The sequence below is a fragment of the Heliangelus exortis genome, chromosome 10 (assembly GCF_036169615.1).
Source record: "Heliangelus exortis chromosome 10, bHelExo1.hap1, whole genome shotgun sequence".
Lineage (NCBI taxonomy): Eukaryota > Metazoa > Chordata > Aves > Apodiformes > Trochilidae > Heliangelus > Heliangelus exortis.
This window is the reverse complement of record NC_092431.1, coordinates 18,111,054-18,129,128: the sequence shown is the minus strand read 5'-3', so window position 1 is coordinate 18,129,128 and position 18,075 is coordinate 18,111,054. Positions and strand designations below refer to the sequence as shown.

Below are 18,075 nucleotides of genomic sequence, written 5' to 3'. Positions count from 1 at the left end.
GACTACAGATACAGGTGCCTCCCTGGTAATGAACTCCTCAGCCACCCAAGCTAGGCAGACACAGGAACTACAGAGCTAAAACAGGCTCTTACTTCATTAGGATGAGAAATTAAATTTTTCAGGAGTGACCTAGGAGTCAAAGTCCTTTTACAAAAGTAAAAGCGAGCCTTTTTTTTTTTTTTTTTTTTTTTTTTCTGCATATTTTTTTGCCCAGGACCGGTGACAACGTGCACCCTCTTCCAGGAAAAAGTCCCTCAGACTGCAAAGTTGTATATAAGCTTTGATTCATCAGTGCTTGTCTTCCTCAGGTAAGCCTAAATCAGCTTCCAGCAAGCAAATGAGAAAGCTCCCACTGGCCTTCTTCAGTGGCAGCAGAGCAACTGAGCTGCAGTTTACCATTTGAAGCTCTCTTTTAAATATCTCCACTGTCTTTCAAAATAAGCCTTGAAAATGGAAATGTCAGGCTCAGAAGGCCAATCAATTTTTTAATAGCTCAGGAGGCATAAATGAATGGATTTTCTATATCATTGGTACAGATTAAGTCTATGGAAAGAAGAAAAATTGTTTTCTGTGGGCATTTAAAGCAGGGAGAGTGTATTAGTGAATCACTATAATAAGCAAATTTTACTCCACCTTAAGCCAGTGATGGGAAACGAGAAAATCCTAACCTTGTTAAATTCCACACCATGGCAGATGACTCAACCATGTTTGTGTCTTCCTTTCAGGGCTGGGGGAAGCAATCCATTTCTATGAAGCCAATATGCTCCTGTATTTACTATCTTTATTTTAAAGCAATTACTGTAGCTCTGACTATGCCATGGGTGCATTGTGGTTTTGAGTCACTACTGTTCCCAACTAAATAAAAATCCTCTGCAAGTGAAGCTCCAAGAGTATGAGGTACAACAATTACTCCCAGCTCAAACATCATTAAATGCAAGGCAGAAATATAAAATGGTTGCTTTAGGAACTGCACAACAACATCTCCATGTCCTTAAAGCAGCCCCTCCACGCTGTCCCTCAGTGGCAGACAACATCCCTGAACAGAGAATAAAGAATACTGGGCCCTGTTATTTATGTTGCCTTGGTTTCCATGGTGGGAATGAGTAACAAAAGTGTCATCCCCCCAGTTTTGCATGCATGATGCAGCTGGTGGCTATGTCTCCTTTTTTTGCTGCAGCACTAGGAGCTTCTAGGAGGATGTTTTGAGCTCAGGTCTCCAACGTGTAGACAAATGAAACATTTTGTAGCATGAAGAGAGACCATCTGGATCTCACTTGCACACAGGGCAGATGTAGTTCAACTTCTACTTCATCTGTGCTATCAGTGAAACTGTTTTCCTAATGCCTGGCACTGAAGGCTCCTTGAGTTTTCTTAGCTTAGATCACCTCCTTCTCTCACGACTAGAAGATGTCTCTTTTTGCTATGATTCCAGCAAGTGTACAGATAATGATAAAATTAATGCATGTCTGGTGATTTTTTTAATTGAAAACAGCAGTTGGAAACTTTCAAGAGTCACCACAATCAAGTGGTTCACACACTACTATTGAAAACTTCAGTGCTTGGCACAAGAGGCAAGAGTTCAGACAAGATGTAGGTAAAAGATGCAGATTTTAGGATTTTGGGCCACCTCCTCGTCTCACACATAACCTACTGCACTTGATGACATGCTTGAGACTAAACAGGAAAACTTCTGGAATTTTAAAATTAGCTCATTTATGAAAATAAATTCCTTGCTCTGTCATGTTAACCTAAACTCCATTCTGCATTTCTTTTAAATAATACATCTGAAGACAAGGCTTCATAAAAGCATTAATGTAGCAAGATTTTACATGTGCATCTTATGCAGGTGCACACACACATAGTGAATTATTGGGAAAATTATCATCTCATGCTGAATTTGTGCTGCCAAAGGTAAGAATGAGCAGGCAACACAGAAGGGAGCCACTCTGATATATACCAGCAGATCATCTGGCTGCCTGTTCACTTCCTAGCTACAAAAACTGCAATACACTTGCCTCCCTTGTTTTCTGTTGCAGTTCCTAGACACTGCCATGAACATAGAGCACAAGTGAATGTTTGATCCATGTCTACACAGAATCCATGGTCCTTATGTTCTCCAGTTATCTCTGAGTGCACTGAAATAATATTTGCTTCTTTTTCTTTTTTTTTTTTTTTTTTGAGAACATCAGAAGATACCTGTTTTCATCTCCAGTATTTCACTGTTTCCCACAACTGACATTGATCAGACACTTTTCCAGAAAAAGGTGCCCTCTCTGAAATTCCCTACTCATCAAGTTAGGTAAAGTGGGGAATGAAGAGGAGTGAAACCAAGACAGTGTGAGAGTGTCTAGCTGACAAAAAAAGGTATAATGACAGTGGAGGCAAACAACATAAAGCAACAGAATACAGATGTCAAAATGGCAAATGTCAAACCAAAAATGCAGCTTTTGCTGAGGGGAGCTGAAAGGAAATATAAGAAACATAACTAAAATACAGAAAACTGAGCATTCCCCTTTGGTAAAGTATGTGGTACGGGCAAGTATGAAACAGCCTGAGTTCCTATTCTGGCAGGCAGATAAATCCTGCTCTTCACAAAATGCATGAGCTTTCACATGCCTGCTACAGGGGTGTAAGTTGACCCAATACAGGCAAAATAATTTGAATTTTACCCTGGAACTGGTTGACCTGTTGCACCGGATAGGGGCTCCGCTGCTGCTGCAGGTGCTGCCGAGGCAAATGTGACTGCTGCTGCAACTGCTGAAAAAAGTGAGAGAAAGAAGGAAAAAGAGAAAAAGATGATTCATTAATTAGTGAGCTGAGAAAGGAGCTGGTGGCAAAAGTACTGCAGCTGAGCTGCACTGTTTCTTATCTACCAAGCTGTCGTGGAGAGACAAGCAGGGTTCTCTGAAGAGTCCCTCCTGTGAACACTGGGGTAACTCAGCACACAGACTCCTTTGGGTTCAAAAATGAGTGTGCACTGAAGCCAACAGGTTCTCTCCTTACAACCACTTCATCTCAACCTCTAAGCACAAACTTAACTCTGAAGGGTCCACAAAATAACTTTGCTCACCTAGCTCTAGAGGCAACTGTGGACAAACACCCTTTCCTCCCCCCAGCCCTGCCAAGATCTGGAGAACTGGTACAACACTTCCCTCCACCTCTGAACTCAAAGCTCTTGGCTGCAAGGAATGTTGCATCCTGACCTGGGCACTGCAGCCTGGGACCATTATCTAGCCAGAACAGGAACAGCTATTAAAGCACTTTTCCTTTTGTGCCTTCCTGAGTGATATTTGGGGAGCAGGTGATTGCTAAATGCCTCATTCCCTTGATCCAGCCCACACTGCTCCTCTGTGGTTATCTTCTATATATCTGCCTATTCAGGCATCTAAAACAGAATCAAGGGCTGATTATAAAAACAGAGAGTGTGCTTAGCAGAGCTTTCAAGATCTAGGGTATACTTGACTAAGCAATTACTGAAAGGACATCTCTTGCTGCTTCATCTGCAGCTGTAAAAATGCTGTAAAAACTTCAAGGCTTGTCTTCAGCAGCCAGGTCAGTAACTGGGGCTTGGTTTTATGCACTTGAATTGACCTGGTCCATCAGGGGGGAACAGTACTGCATCCTGACTCTCCTGCACTTGTTCACCTCTGAACCAATTTATGCATCTTTACCCTGAATATTTCTGGGAGCATCCTTCCCATTCATTGCAGGTATATTCTTCTGCTTCTTCAGAGGACCATGAGGAGAGGGGAAGGCTATCAGTACTTCTGTGGTTAAACACAACAAGCACAAGTTCCAACTCAAATTAAAGCAGACCCCAGGTCTTAAACAGTATTTCCCCAGCAAGAGGTGAAACCAAGCTTAAAGCAAGCACTGACCTATCATAACATTTTCGAGGTAGTGCTGGGGAACTACAAGTTTAAACTTGGGTATGAGCTTAGAGAAACTGAACAGTGTGACTTTCCACTGACATTCTCCTGGGTTGCTTTTAAACTACAGCAGAGTTAAACATGCATAAAACATCACCATTCAGACCGGGTAATTTAACATCTGTATCACAAAGCCTGAGAGAAGGCAGAGTGACAGGCTCCAGGGCAGCACTTTCACACAGCTGCTGCATGAGGTGGTTTTACTGTTCTCCCACTTCAGCTTCTCATTACCCTCCTGAACTAGGTTAGGGGAATTAGAAGTTGGACTGGATGATCTTACAGGTCTTTTCCAATCTGAACAACCCTGTGGTGCTGCCTCTCCCTTGTGCTAACATAACTGCTCGTACTGATCTGTGATAAACCAGGCTAAAGAACTAATCTTGGTAAAAATTCTTTGTCCCGGGTCACTGCATGGCTGTACACGGCTTTTGCCACTGCAAGACCACAGCCAGAAGTAGAGGAGAGAACCTGTTAACTGCAGCAGTGTGCTTCTGCCAGAGTGAACAGCACCATGAGATACCCAGTTAAGAGCTAAGTGTCTAAAATCACATGCAACTGTCAAGCCCATTGCTGGGTACATGGGTAATATTTCCCAAGCTAATGGTAGGACTGAGACAGCTGCCTCTTCTCTGATAAGCACTGCTGAAATACCATGATGTGAGCCACAGAGAGGGAATTCCCAGACACAGAAGAGAGGGCTGATGTTTGGCTGTCACACCAGAATTCACCACGGTGACCGTGACCAGATGACACTCTACCTGCTCTGCTAGGATCTGTTGCTGCTGCTGCTGCCTTTGCTCTCGTAGGAACTGCTGTTTCTGCTGCTCTATCACTTGGAGCTGGGCTCTCTGCTCAATCAGCATCTGCTTCATGATGGCAGCTTGAGGTTGGCTGCCCAGGAAGGGACCCCCAGAGTTTGTGCCTGTGACCACGCTGCTGGAACCCCCCGGGACAGAGGGCTGCATAGGTCCTGTGCTCCGGGACAATCCCACTTGGTGCTGCTCCTGGGCAAAGAGAGAGAGAGAAAAGGCCACGTTAAACAGGGGGCTTCATGGGGGAATGAAATTATGGCTCATTAATAAGTACAGAGTCTGTGGTTGAGGACTGAGGCTTGAAAAAGTCCTTGGAAAATGCTTGTGAGCAAGCCACGGACTGCTATCCATAAGGAACAGGTTCCTCTTCTCTCCTGGAGTTTGAAGCTCCCCTCAGATAAAGCAAGAATTCTTTACAATTTATTACTAATAGAATAATAAAGTTGTGTACTAAGTGTATTGTCATCAGGATATGTCACTCCAGAGTAAAATCTCTCTATAAACTTTTTCTCCCTCATCATGGAGACAAGTGTATTTCCCCCTCTCGGTAGCAGCAGTTTCACACAATCATTCGGTTTGAGAAGCTGAGGTTTCGGGCACACACAATGAACAGCAGGAGCCGGCAGCACTCATTCCCTCTGTGCTGCACCAGAATCCCGGGACTTCATAGACTCGATTTGGTCTGAAAAACTCTTCAAGATCACCGAGTCCGATTAGACCGAACCACGCAACGTGTTTACTTAACACTTCCACCCCTCAGCAGCGGCCCGAAAGCGTGCTGCTGACAGGAACCCACAGACACCTTCTCCTCAAACCACCCCGCTTTCTCCTGACGTTTCTAATCCAATTTGCCGCTTTTTAAGCGACGGGAAAATGAAGCCATAGCGAGCCGGGGGGTGGGGTGGGGGGGGACACCTCAGGACCCTCCTCCCGCCGGGGCTGACAGAGCCGGGGCTCCACCCGAGCTTCCCGCCAGGTGACGCTGCCGCCCGCCGGAGGCTCCGCGCTCTCTGTGCCCGGGGCCGCTGCGGGGCCCTGGGGGCGCCGGGACCCCCCCCCGCAACCCGAGGCTGTGTTCAGGGGGGGCTGAAGCGGGGCCGTTGGGTCCCGGTGGGGTCCCGGTGGGGTCAGCAGCGCCGTAACGCGAGGCAACCCCGCGGCCAAGGGGAACGAAGCTGAGTAGAAGCCGGTGCCTTCCCCTTTGGGCACTGAGGAGGGAGCCGGGCTCAAAAAGAGAATCAGAGAAGCGTTGTGGCTCGAAAAGACCTTTAAGGTCATCGAGTCCAAGCGTTACGTTAAGTCAGCACTACCCAAGGCCACCGGGAAAGCAGGTCCCTGAGCACCACATCTACACAGCTTTCCAACCCCTCCAGGGATGGTGACTCCAGCACTGCCCTGGGCACTCTGTGCCAGTGCCTGACACCCCTACAGGAGAGGAATTCTTCCTGGTATCCAATCTAAACTTCCCCTGGCACAAACCTGAGGCCACTTTCTCTCATCCTATCACTTCGGACAAGAGACCAAGCCCCACATCGCTACAACCAGGCAGAGATGCAATAAGGGCCCCTCAGCCTCCTTTCCTGGGGCTGAACAACCCCACTTCCCCCAGGTACTCCTCATGAGGTGGTCAGCTAGGAACGTATTAAAACCAACCAAACAAAAAATAGTGATTTGGGGGGGCTGTTAACAAAGCGGCAGGTGTAGCATCCCCAGTCCTCACTCCAGGCACTCCTTGGTGTAAAAGAGCTTAAAGGTTTTCTTGGATTTTCTTTTCTCCCCCACCTGCCTTCCAGACGGCAGTGACTGAGCGCCTCGCAGTCCCCTGCAGCTCTGCCCCGCATCCAGGAGGAGGAACCACAGCAGGGATTTGCCCTGTGCTCCGGGAGATCCAGAACCCCCCGAGATGTCCCCCCTGCCCAGATAATGCTGACATTACCCACAGCCAGACCCCGCCGTCCCCCACCCACTCCTGCATCACAGAAAGGGGCTGCATGGAGAGGAGGAGGGGAGTAATCCCGTGGTTAGGTCAGACCGGCTTCCCTGCAGTCTAAGAGCTGTCCCTTCAGTCAAAAAGCTGTCCCTTAAGTCCAAAAGCTGTCCAAGAGTTGCTCTGCAGGACAGGACCACCTTTTATCAGGCACTGAGAAACCCACTGGCACGTAGCAGTTTGTGATACCAGGGCTCTTCACCTCTGCTTAGGCTAAGTCAGCACTGCAGAGTGCTGCTTGCTTGGCATGACCAGCCATGACCAGCCTTTATGTGCTCATTGGAACATCTTTAATGGTTTTCTAGAGATGGATACTCACACAAAAACACTAACTTGATGGGAAGGACCTACATCACTTTAGGACCCTTTGTGCACAGCTACACAGTGAGGTAGATTCATCTGCTTCGCTGAGCTACCTCAATGGCTGTGGGATTAGTAATATATATATATATATAAAAGTAATCATATGACACCCACCCCAACTGAGTCAACAAAAGGGTTAAAATCAATCCTTGAGAGTAGGCTGGGAATTTAGAACCAGCCTTTCTGCATGAAGGTCAGGTTTTCAAGGACCCTTCTGAGGAAATAACAAGAAAGTGCAATTTGTTCACACCTCTACTTTGCACAGGTATTCCCCAAAGGGCTCTGCTGAAAGGTAGCTCTTCAGTATTCAGTATTCACCTCCCCTGGTTTGAAACTTCCCTCCTTGCTCCTCTTTCCACTCTCCCCCAGTTCCGTTTCATGCTGCACTTTACAACCTGGTGAAACCTTGTCCCTGCAAGCAGCTGCTGGGGCTTCCCTGTGCCAGGGTCAGGGAAATACACCCAGTATTGATCCCCAGTCAGCCCTGTCCCTGCTCTCCCCTCTTCCTTTGCTTGGGGGCACACACAGACATCAGCTGTCTCCAGCAGATCTGACAGCAAAAGCTCTTTCCTGCCACCCCCTGGCCCTCCCCCTGTGTCTGATGAAGTCATCAAGCTACAGATTGCATAACTGATGTATGGGACTATCTTGTGTTATACTGGGAGATGGGCCAACTGCTTCCATTTTTAGACAAAAGCAACGCCGTGCTGCCAAATAATGGAACCTTTGCAGCAGTCACCAGAAGGAAGAAGAAAAAGGGGAAGGAAAAAAAAAAAAAAAAAAAAAAAAAAAGGGGAGCCAAGGGGCATGCTGTGAAGTAACATCAGTTGGAGCTTCGTCTGCTGACCCTCATCACACAGCTGCCTTTGGGGCTGCAGCCCCAGTCCTCACTGAATTGCCTTCAAAACATTTTTTAATGACAGAACTACTGTCCTGGCTCTTGTGGACACACAGGTATGGCTGAGAGACACGTTCACCCCATGGCAATGCTGCAGAAGGCACTCTGTTCTGTATCGTATTAACATTATAAGTTAATTCCAGAGTTGAAAAAGTAAGAAAGCTTTGAAAGGAGCCTTGCCAGCCCACATGAGCCCCGTACACATGGCAGCAGCTGGAGGAGACACACGAAGGTGTTACTTCCAGTCTTGTGTGTTCAGTCATTTTGGAGTACAACAGTTTGCCTACCCATAGTGAAAACTTCCTGTTTCTAGTTTTATTAAAAGGTTTAAAGCCAGGCCTGCTTCATCAAGCCAGGACACCACCCTCCTGCCTGGAATATTTCTTCTCCTTTCCGTTTTGTTTTTTGGTTTTTGGTTTTTTTTTTTTGGCAAAAGCTCTTCCCAACAAACGATGAAAGGCTCCGCTGACATCACCAGGAACAGCCCTGGGCTACATGTCCCAAAACCAGGACACAGCCCAGGCAAAAGCTCTCCACAAGCAGCAAAAAGCTCCTTAGTGCCAAGAACACCTCTGCTGCTGTTAACCCCTTAGGGAAGGCTGGGTTGTACAGCCCAGCCCTGGCAGCAGTTAAGGGCCATGTGGGCTTCTGGGTGGCTTCAGCTATCCAGCCACAGGTGTGCACACACACCTGCCTTCCACTGCTCCTGCTGGAGAGCCACCATGGAGGTGGAAGTGGGGACTGGTGATGAAAGAAGCAACACTGGGCTCTACAGGGCTGCCTCTTTCCAACCATGCCTGATCCAGGCCCAGATGCTCTCCCACTGCAGGAGCTGAGCACCAATTCACACAGAATCACAGAACCATTTGGGTTGGAAAGGACCTCTGAGATCATCAAGTCCAACCCTTAATCCACTCCCCCCGTGGTTGCCAGGCCATGGCACTGAGTGCCACATTCAGTCTCTTCTTAAAAACCTCCAGGGATGGAGAATCCACCCCCTCCCTGGGCAGCCCATTCCAATGCCAATTCAAGCTAAGTGCAGCACTTAAGCAGTTACAGAGCTTCAACACCAAACTAATCCAAAGAATCACTGACCATGCTCTTTGCTCCTGCACTGCCTGCCAGCTCCCTCATCCTCCTACTGCACCCTGAGCCTTCCTCCTCCTCATTCTCTGCCTTTCCTTCCTCCTTCCTGCACCCTCTGCCACAGCATTTGACTTTCTCCACCACCCAGCACTGCTGCCTCTTCACTCCTCAGTGCAGCCAGCACCCTGGATAACCCCCTCCTGGCTGCCTGACACCCAAGCAGCCAACAGTCCTGGTACCCAGCACCCCTTCTCACCCCCAGTGACACCCAGAGGGATGCCCTGGGGACCAGGGGACATCAAAGGGACAGCCCTCCTCCTTCCCCCAGTGCCCTGCAAGTGGGCACCTGAGTACAGGGGTGCCCTGCATAGGTGTGTCTGAAGTGACAAGATGTCCTGGAAGGGGACAGACCTTCTGTATTCTCAGCCTGTCTCCTGTCAAATCTGGGAAGATGGCACAGTGGGGTTTACAATTTTCATTCTGGCTCCTGTCAACAACACCCAAAGCCACTGCAAACAGCTCTCTCTTGTTAACTGTGGCTTGTGACACGAACAGGGGGACTGCAGCTTTGCTGTCAGGTCCTTGCTGAGGGGCTGTTTACATGAGGGCAGATGGTGCCACGGCCACACTGACCCTGGCTCAGGACCCTTCTCCTCTTTCTGCATCCTCAGCCACCCACTTTTAAAGCAGCCCAGTGACAGAATCAAATCAGTCAGAATTTGACAAATTCCCTGGAAGCAAAACCAGGTATTGGGAGAACCAGGCTGCCATTCGTGGAGCCAAAAAAAGAGCCACAGTTTCCAAATGGATAGTGTGAGATATCCAGACAGGTTTTTAGAGTTGCAGAGCACCCACTAAAATGAACTTTTGTAGGGATCTGTCAGCTGAATTAACACCTACATGGGGGTAATGTATACACATATATGTACAGGAATGCACATTAAACATAAGTGACTTTAAAAAAGAAAACAGAGGGGAGTGGAAAAGGTATTTTCCTCTTTGTCTCAAATCTATGTGCCTCTTCTTATCATGCAGTGATTTATTCCTTTGTGTCATTCAGTCTCCCAGCTACAGCTAAAAGCAATCATACAATTTTCTTCCAGAACAAGCAGAACGACCACCAGCTGATGCCCCCAGGGCTGGGCAAGCAGAAGCAGAGTGGCCAAGCCCACTCATCAGCCTTCCCCACACAGCCTGATGAGCAGAGCCCTTGGGCACGATGGGCTCTGCTTCTCCTGCTCCAAGACCAGGGGGGCAGAGCAGGACCCCAGTGAAACTGGTGGCAGAAATTGATGGAGGCTGGGCATTCCACATCTGGGAACAAAGCATTTTCCAAAAAGCTGGGGGAAGCAGACTCGAAAGCAGGGTCTTAATGTGCAAAACTGGCAATCAGACATGAGCCCACTGTGCTGTTCTGTGGTATGTCAGCTAATGCAAGCCTTGAATATACAGAGCAGAAGAGCAAACAGAAGCCAGGAGGTAGCTTGTCCTGAGAGCTGCACTAGGAGAATGATACTAGAAAAATGTATATGATCAGATGTCCACATTCTAGAGTGTGAGAATAAAAAGAAGACAAAAATTATTTGAGGCAAAAAGTGAATTCCAGTAAGTGACTCAAAGAGCTTACCACGAAGAAAACTGAGATGCTTTGACCATAGGGTATAAAAATACCTTCGTGAGGGAAGAAATCCTTTAAAGAGGTTATTTATCCACTGAAAAAGGTAAAACCAGCTGCAAGGGCTGGAAGCTGAGGAGAGATTCAAATCAGAAAGAAGAATCAGATTTTTACACTCTGATTTCATTATCCATCAGGAATGGCAGATCTCCACCATCTGATGTCTTCAGGGATGACAGCCTTTCTGGATAAGTACAACTTAGTGGTGCAATTTAATGGCCTGTGAGGTACAAGATAGAACAGCACTGTCTGATCCTTACCTCTGCTCAGCACCCGTGGGCTCAACAGGACCTCCTGGCACCAGGCTGGTGCCAGAGCCCTTTATCTTGAGGCTCTTAGGTACTGAGCACACGTGTGTATATGTGCATATACATATTTTAAAAAAGGAGGTCTCCAAACTGTTTCTGGGATCACAACCATAACTCCATTTCCAGGTACTACATCCCAGTCAAACATCATCTCTACCAAGAGTTTTCAGAGCAGTCTGAAAGCTGCTGTACTAAAAATTCTATACTCCTCCAGAAACCCTTCTATTAAATTCCTTGTAGTATTGCTGCTTGCTGTGTCTGGCAGGGACCTGAATCCCTCTCTCTAAATCAGGCTGCCCAAAGCAAAGCCACTTTTTGCAGAATGGTACCATCTGACAGGCTAAAGGAATTACAGATCCATTCATTTCAGGCTTTCCTTCTTTTTTGTCTTCAAAGAGCCAGTGTGCAGGAGGAAGGGATGGAATATTCCAGTTTACAACTCCAGCTCTGGCAGCAGGCTCTGCAGAGCAGATTGCTTCACCCATTTCCTCTGTCCTCTACTCTCAAGGAGGGGTTACAAACCTCTCCTCTCACCCTGGCCCCCCGTTGCCATGGTCTTTCATAGAATATTTGAGCAAACAAGATCCCTCTGATGGTTGACACCAGACCTCTGCATGCAGCCAATTTGTTTTCCTTTCACCTCCCTTTGCCTGCATCTCCTCCCCATGTTTACCATGGTTATTTTTTTTTCCACAGAACAAACAGGATCTTTCAGACTGTAACTTCTGTGTATTTTTGCTCGTTCATCAGAGGGACTGATTTCCTCATTTCTGGTGACAACGTAGATAACAAAAGGTTCTAAAATGAGCAACAGGGTTTTTTTGTGGTTTTTGTTTTGTTTTTTTTCTAATACCACTTAAGACCTAGACACTGCCAGAAGTTCACCTCAAAGGCTGGGAGGCAAAAGGGGTTGTCATTTTACCAGCTGGCACCAGCAGTTGCCTCCCCATGCACCCTCTCCTGCTTCAGGCACAGTGGTTTGACTCCACAAATCCTGGGGAATGCTGGTGGGATTCAGTAATGCAGCATTTCAACAGAATGCTGCTGAACTTCAAGCAGTGTAATTGAAACAGGCTCATTTCCTCTTTTACCAATAACAGGGCTGATGTTTCCTCCCTTCCCCCAAGAAAGAAAGGTTTGCAGGGGAGATCACTCCTGGTTTTCAGTTTTGTTTATCCTCAGCTTAACCAGCTATGGAGCATAATGATATAATGGTTGGGTTTGGGTACTAAGGCAGAACTCTTCATTTACCTATTTATTTATCTCTATATATGTATATCTACATACCTATAACTACTTTCCTTGTAATTGCAATTTTGGTCTTATTATTTTAGGATCAGTCCAAACTACACCCAAGTAGCCTCTTTACACACATCTTTTAAGGGGAGAACTAAGCATACAAACCTGGAAATATTTGTGAAGTGTAAAATTAAGATGGGCTCTTCTTATTTGCTTCAATGAGTTACAAGTCATGGCTCAAGCAGAGCCTCTTGCAAGCCTCTGGCTACCACCTAGTACCTGCTTGGCCACCTATGGGACACAAACCTTGTGGTCCTGGGCAATCCCCATGGATTTGCCCATACAGTACCAGGCAGCCAGAGGAGCTGAGAGCTGAGCAAGCACAGAATTCCTGTGACCCTCCCAAGGTCAGTGAGGCAGCCAGGGCTGTTTCTGATGCTCCCAACTCAGCCCCTGCAATGGGGATGAATCTGCTGTCTCCCTTGAGCCGTTTGCACCAGTGTTCATGCTCTAGTGAAATGGTATTTTTTTTAAAAATCATTTTCTTACAGGAGTGAACTAATGGGGCTAATCAAGCCATTAATTTGATCTGCAGAGGGAATGGCTGCACAGACAAGTTTCTGTGAGGCAAGCCCGGGTGTGGTTTCCAGCGCATCCATTACTCAGAGGTTACTCCCACCCCACCGGAGTATGGAGCAGCCCTTCTTTCCTTGAGGAGCAGCCACCTGGCATTCCTGTCTGTGGGCACAGAGGTCTGAGGGGGCTGCCAATGTGCCACAAAGCCCCTAACTGGCCTCTTTCTTGGCAGTCTTGCTGCAGCCATGCCCTCCAGCACCTCCTCGCAGCCCCAGCCCCTGAGCAGGGCTGGCAGCAGGGAGAGGAGGAGTTGAAGAAACACCAAATACCCAACCTGGTATTTTATGCATATTGTAAAGGCTGTAATTACTCCCCCCCAAGTGCGTGAAGCTGTGCCATCATGGCATTTCACAGCATGCCCAAGCACTCTGGAAGCAAGCAGGGAGCAAAAGGCAGGAGGAGGGAGTTGGAAAGCCAGCCCACGCAATAGCTTTTCCACACCCTGGCCCTGCTGCCTTCCACCACAGGCTGAAAACTTTCAAAGGTGGAAATCAGGCCACTCCAGAGGAGCTGCCACTGCCCTCTTGGTCTCTTGTCAAATTTTCTGGGCCTTTGAAAGCTGCTCTGGGAGCAAAGCAGAGACCTGAGCTGACGGAGGTGGCTGGATCCCATATTGCCAGTGCCTGTTAGAAATTCCTCTGATAAAGGTTTTAGCTTTAATCAGTGCCCCATCCGAGTCCAACCTGAAGCAGGAGGGAGGAAAGCTAATGTGAAGAGCAAGGATAATCATGGTCAGTGTCCTCAGGAAGGGGGGGAGAGGAGAAAAATGGAAGATGAAAGCAGGCAAATGGTTTAAACAAACAGTCGTAGAGGGCCAGCAAAAAGGGGGAACGGAGGGAAAATGCCACAATAAAAATAAATGCTGTAAGAGAAAGAAAGGCTTCTAGAACACACAGAGAAAAATATGGGGCCTGGAAAAAGCAAGAGGATGAGGAAAAGATGCTCTAATGGAGCTCTCTAGCAGCAAACACTAACCCATTACCAGGCAGCCCCTTTCTTTCTAATGGCCTGAGGCTGTACCACATTATCACCATGTACCCCATGGAGGTTCCTGGTTGTTGAGGTATTTCACTGTGTCTGGCTCTAGCTCATGCCTGGCAGAAGCTGCCTGAAGTCTCCTGTGGACAATTGCAGAGTTGTTTTTGGTTTTTTCTTTTTTTTTTTCTTAACTCTAGGTGAAATTGTGTTAAGTTTCCCCTTGGTTGTTTTGTTTGAGCATAAACAAAAGACATTTTTCACACTTAAGGGCGTTTTTCAGATCCTTTTCTCTATGCTGTGATAAATGAAATCTCTTTCATTTTTAGAAATTCAAACTTGGCACTCGTCTTGCTGCTCCTCAGCAAGCAGCATGTAATTTGCCAAGCCTGAAAGAATCCTGGCTGAGAAATAAACACAGTGGGCCATATGCTCTCCTTCCCATGTGCAGAAGGCACCTTACCTCAAAAAACTGGGAAGAGGCTGCAATTGCCCCATGTGGTTGTTTCTGACAAAAATAAAAAAAAATAAAAAAAAAAAAAAAAAAAGAAGAAAAAAAAAGGGCAAGGAAAAATTGAGAGCAAAGGTTTGGGGCTCTCCAGAAAGCAGCCTTTTTTCTGTATTCTTCCAGGGGCTTCTCCTGTACTGTCCCTGACTTTTTCACTGGTTTCTGTCCTGGCAGAAATGATGTGAGGGGTCAGGGAATGCATTTGTCACATCTCTGATGCTCACAGTAAAGCTGTGTCAATCTTTATGGGTCTTTCCTGGCACAATTTTCTTTGCAAATGAACAGTCTGCAGAGCACCACTGTTCCTTTAATAATAATAATCATCTTTTCTAGCTCGTTCACGTTGTGTCCTTGTGGGAGGAAGATCATACACCAAAAGGTGAGGTGAGGACCACTTTCTGCTCCATGCCCCTAAGAAAACCAGAGGGAGAACATGCAGTACCTCAGTTTTCTGGTGACCTCTGGGAAATAATAAGTGTGACTGATAAAAGCCCCAAAGCAGACACATTGGTTGCATGTACAAATTCAGGAATAAATTCCATGATCTTTCCCTGACACTGACCTGGAAGAGTTGGAATAACTCCCTTATCTTTGGTTACAGGTGCTTGTCTATGCAGTGTCTCTGTAGGTGGTATTTCAGTATAATCAAGAACCAAGTATGGCCAAAAGGTAGCTATCAAGACCAAGGTTGCTGTGGTTTGAAATACCTGGCTGCTGCTAAGCTGAGATGTTTGGGATGCCACACCAGCTCTGTGATTTCACAAGCTGATTTTTTTAACAGCCTTGAATCCTGGCTACCAAATCACCTTGTTCCAGTACTTGAAACTCTCTTGATTTTTCTTCCACCTTGGACATGGTCTTTGTGTTTCCACAAGCCACCTGCCTTCACACTGACATCCAACCTTACCAGGCTTGTGAGAACTGAGACAAGGTATTCTGACCTATGACTGGATTTAACCCTGACATGCTCCTCACTGTGTGGTTCCTCCCTTCTCTCTCTGAGGTCCCCTTTATTTCTATGACTACAGAAAACTTCACAATTGAATTAATTTTTTTGCAAGGCCTAACTCAGCTCAGCTTGCAGCAATATCCCTAGACTTCCAGGTCCCTAATGCACAGCTTCCTTTGCTGATCAAGCTTTTATTCATGCCTTCTGAGGCTTTCTAGATATTGATACGTCTTCTGAGACAATTACTTATCTCTTAAGCCTTGAACATGCACACCACAAATGCTTTTTTTTGCCTGCTTTTATCCTGCCACCCTCCTAATGCACACTCATGTTCTCCAGCTTAAGCAGCCCTCACAGCTGCAATTCTGCAGCCTTTGACTCACTGCTCAAGCCATGCCTTCTCCTGCCTCCATCAGAGACAGGTCTTTGCTCAGGATTGTCTTGACCTCTCCCACGAGAGACTCAGCAAGGCAAGACATGATTTACCTCTCCCCCAGCTTGCTTTCCTTCACCTCCTGCCTGGCTCTGCCCTCCTGGCCACAGAGGCAGTGGCCTCATCACTGGTCCCTGGCCCTTCTGCTTGTCTTGACAATCTCACTGCTTCCTGTCTTCTCATCTCTCTTGCTCCCACCTGCCTCCTTCTTCTGTATATCTCACCCTCTTCTTGCTCCTTCCCCTCACAGCTTTAATCTTTATGCTTTAAAAAAAAAAAAAAATATCCAAACAACCATTGCCTCCCAGTGACTCTTTTGCTCTCTTCTCACTCTCATCTCTAAACTTACTGAGAGTGTTGCCTGTGATTTACATGATGCAGACTGAATTTAGGCTCCATCTCCAACACAGATTCTTTTCCAAACAGGCTTTTACATCATGCCCATCACAGAAACCAATATCCCAGAGTCTCTAATAACCCTTTGTCTAGCTGCAGCTCTCTGCTGTTATGCCAGCCTGGCTGCCACAGCCTGGCAGCTCCTTCAGCATCACTCTGCTGGAAATCTGATCCTCCTTTCCTAGTGCTCCTACTTGACTCCACCACCTTGAGTTGCTTGTTCAGTATTACTCAGCCTAGTTTGTCACTACTCATCCTCCCACTCACCACTGTTTTGTGGGGCTGTGTCCTCATCCCTCTCCTCCTTTCCCTCTTGCCTGTATCTCTGAGCAAGCTCACTCTCTCTACACATTCAAGACCTGCCAGCAACTCACAGACCTGCCTACCTCCCTGTCCCTGTCCCTGTCCCAGTTCCCATCTGTTCTGACTAAATTCACACCCTGCCTCTGGGATCATCTTGTGGATATCTGTCAGCTCAAGCTCAAAGTAGGCTCTCATCCTACTCCCCAGGTCTTCTCTCCTTTCCATTTCTTCAGTCCCTCTGGACACCACCATCACTTGCCTGTCACTCAGCCCATAACCTGCTTGTCATCTTTGCCTCAAGTCTCCCTGCAGAGTCCCACAGCCAGGCTCTCATCTTACACTGCTTGCAGGCAGCCAGAGTACTGCTGCTGCCCAGGTCATTTTCTTTTTCTGTCATCTTGACTCTGCCATCTCTCTCTTGGCCCCCCTTTTTTTCAATTTCAGCCCCTTCCCTTGCTCTCAAATCCACTTGCAGCACGTGCCACCTCATGCATCATCTCTCCTTCGCTGCTGAGATTTTCCATCACCCCATCATGCTCCACTTTTGTCCACGTTACATTTTCACCTCAAGTGCCTTCACATTTTTTCCTCCCTGCTGGACTTCATTTTGGGGAGGAGACTGTCAAACTCATACAAACTCGATCCTGAACTCTGCCCCCAGTATGGTTACATTTGTACAAGTTTGTTGAAATTCCTGTCTCCATGATGTCCAGCAGCCTCTTCTCTTTCTCTGTACTCCCTGGTGCATTTGTCTCCCTGTGTTATCTCTTATCTTACACTTAGTTTGGGAGAATTTTGGGGGAAGGATTTACCTCCTGCATCTTCAGGGACCCCAGCACTGTGATTACAGCTCAGATGTGCAGCCCAGCATCGCCCCAGCAGTAACAAATGCAACTTAAATCTGCATACAGCAAAATTAATATTCTGTAGCTGTGAGAACAGCAACATTTCAACGTGCTCCACTTCTTTTAAAGGACGCAGTGTTAGGCTGAGATACTGTATGCTGGAAAAGTCAGGAAATGCTAAGTTAGAGTTCCCACGGTGACTGCAACTCAGCTTCATAACATAAGGCACAGGGGTTATCACCAGATACAAAAACAGATGATGCTGAACACATGCAAAGTGACCATATTACTGGTGTGGCAGCTACCAGGTCTTGGAACTTCTGTGCAAGTAAAATCTTAGACATTTACTAGGTTTTAAACATTTAATTCTAGAAATGGCAAGTCCAGCACCCTATAAATAAGTCAGAATTATGTTGTATAGCAAGTAAGTGGTCCCAGCAGTAGCCTGTAGTCCTCTTTGCAGAAACACAGCTAATGGCAACAAGAAATATTTCCAATATTTTATGAGCTCTGGTAGCTGTCAGCTGAGAGTGGGATCTGCCCATCAGAGAAATCTGAATAGACATCAGTGTGTCAGTGAAAAGTGAAAAGACTTGACACAGAGGGCACATTTTTGTTGAGCAATTTGCATTCCTACTTCTGGACAAATTCTACATCTCACATGCACTTCACAAACAAACAGCAACACTGCTAATTGGTGCAGTTGCCACTCAGGTGTGCTGCCTTGTTTGAG

At 46.9% G+C, this 18,075-nt stretch overlaps 1 protein-coding gene across 2 annotated transcripts in view; it reads right to left on the bottom strand.

Annotated features, from left to right (window-relative positions):
- The window catches only part of MAML3 (mastermind like transcriptional coactivator 3), a 248,419-nt gene that overhangs the window by 4,680 nt on the left and 225,664 nt on the right, over window positions 1–18,075 (bottom strand). The window contains exons 3-4 of one of the 2 annotated variants that reach the window (XM_071753777.1): window positions 4,688–4,933; window positions 2,670–2,757 (exon numbers count right to left, since the gene is read on the bottom strand). In XM_071753777.1, coding sequence (XP_071609878.1) covers window positions 2,670–2,757; window positions 4,688–4,933 — 334 coding nt within the window. The remainder of the gene's footprint in view (window positions 1–2,669; window positions 2,758–4,687; window positions 4,934–18,075) is intronic. The other variant, XM_071753778.1, reaches the window with a different exon arrangement.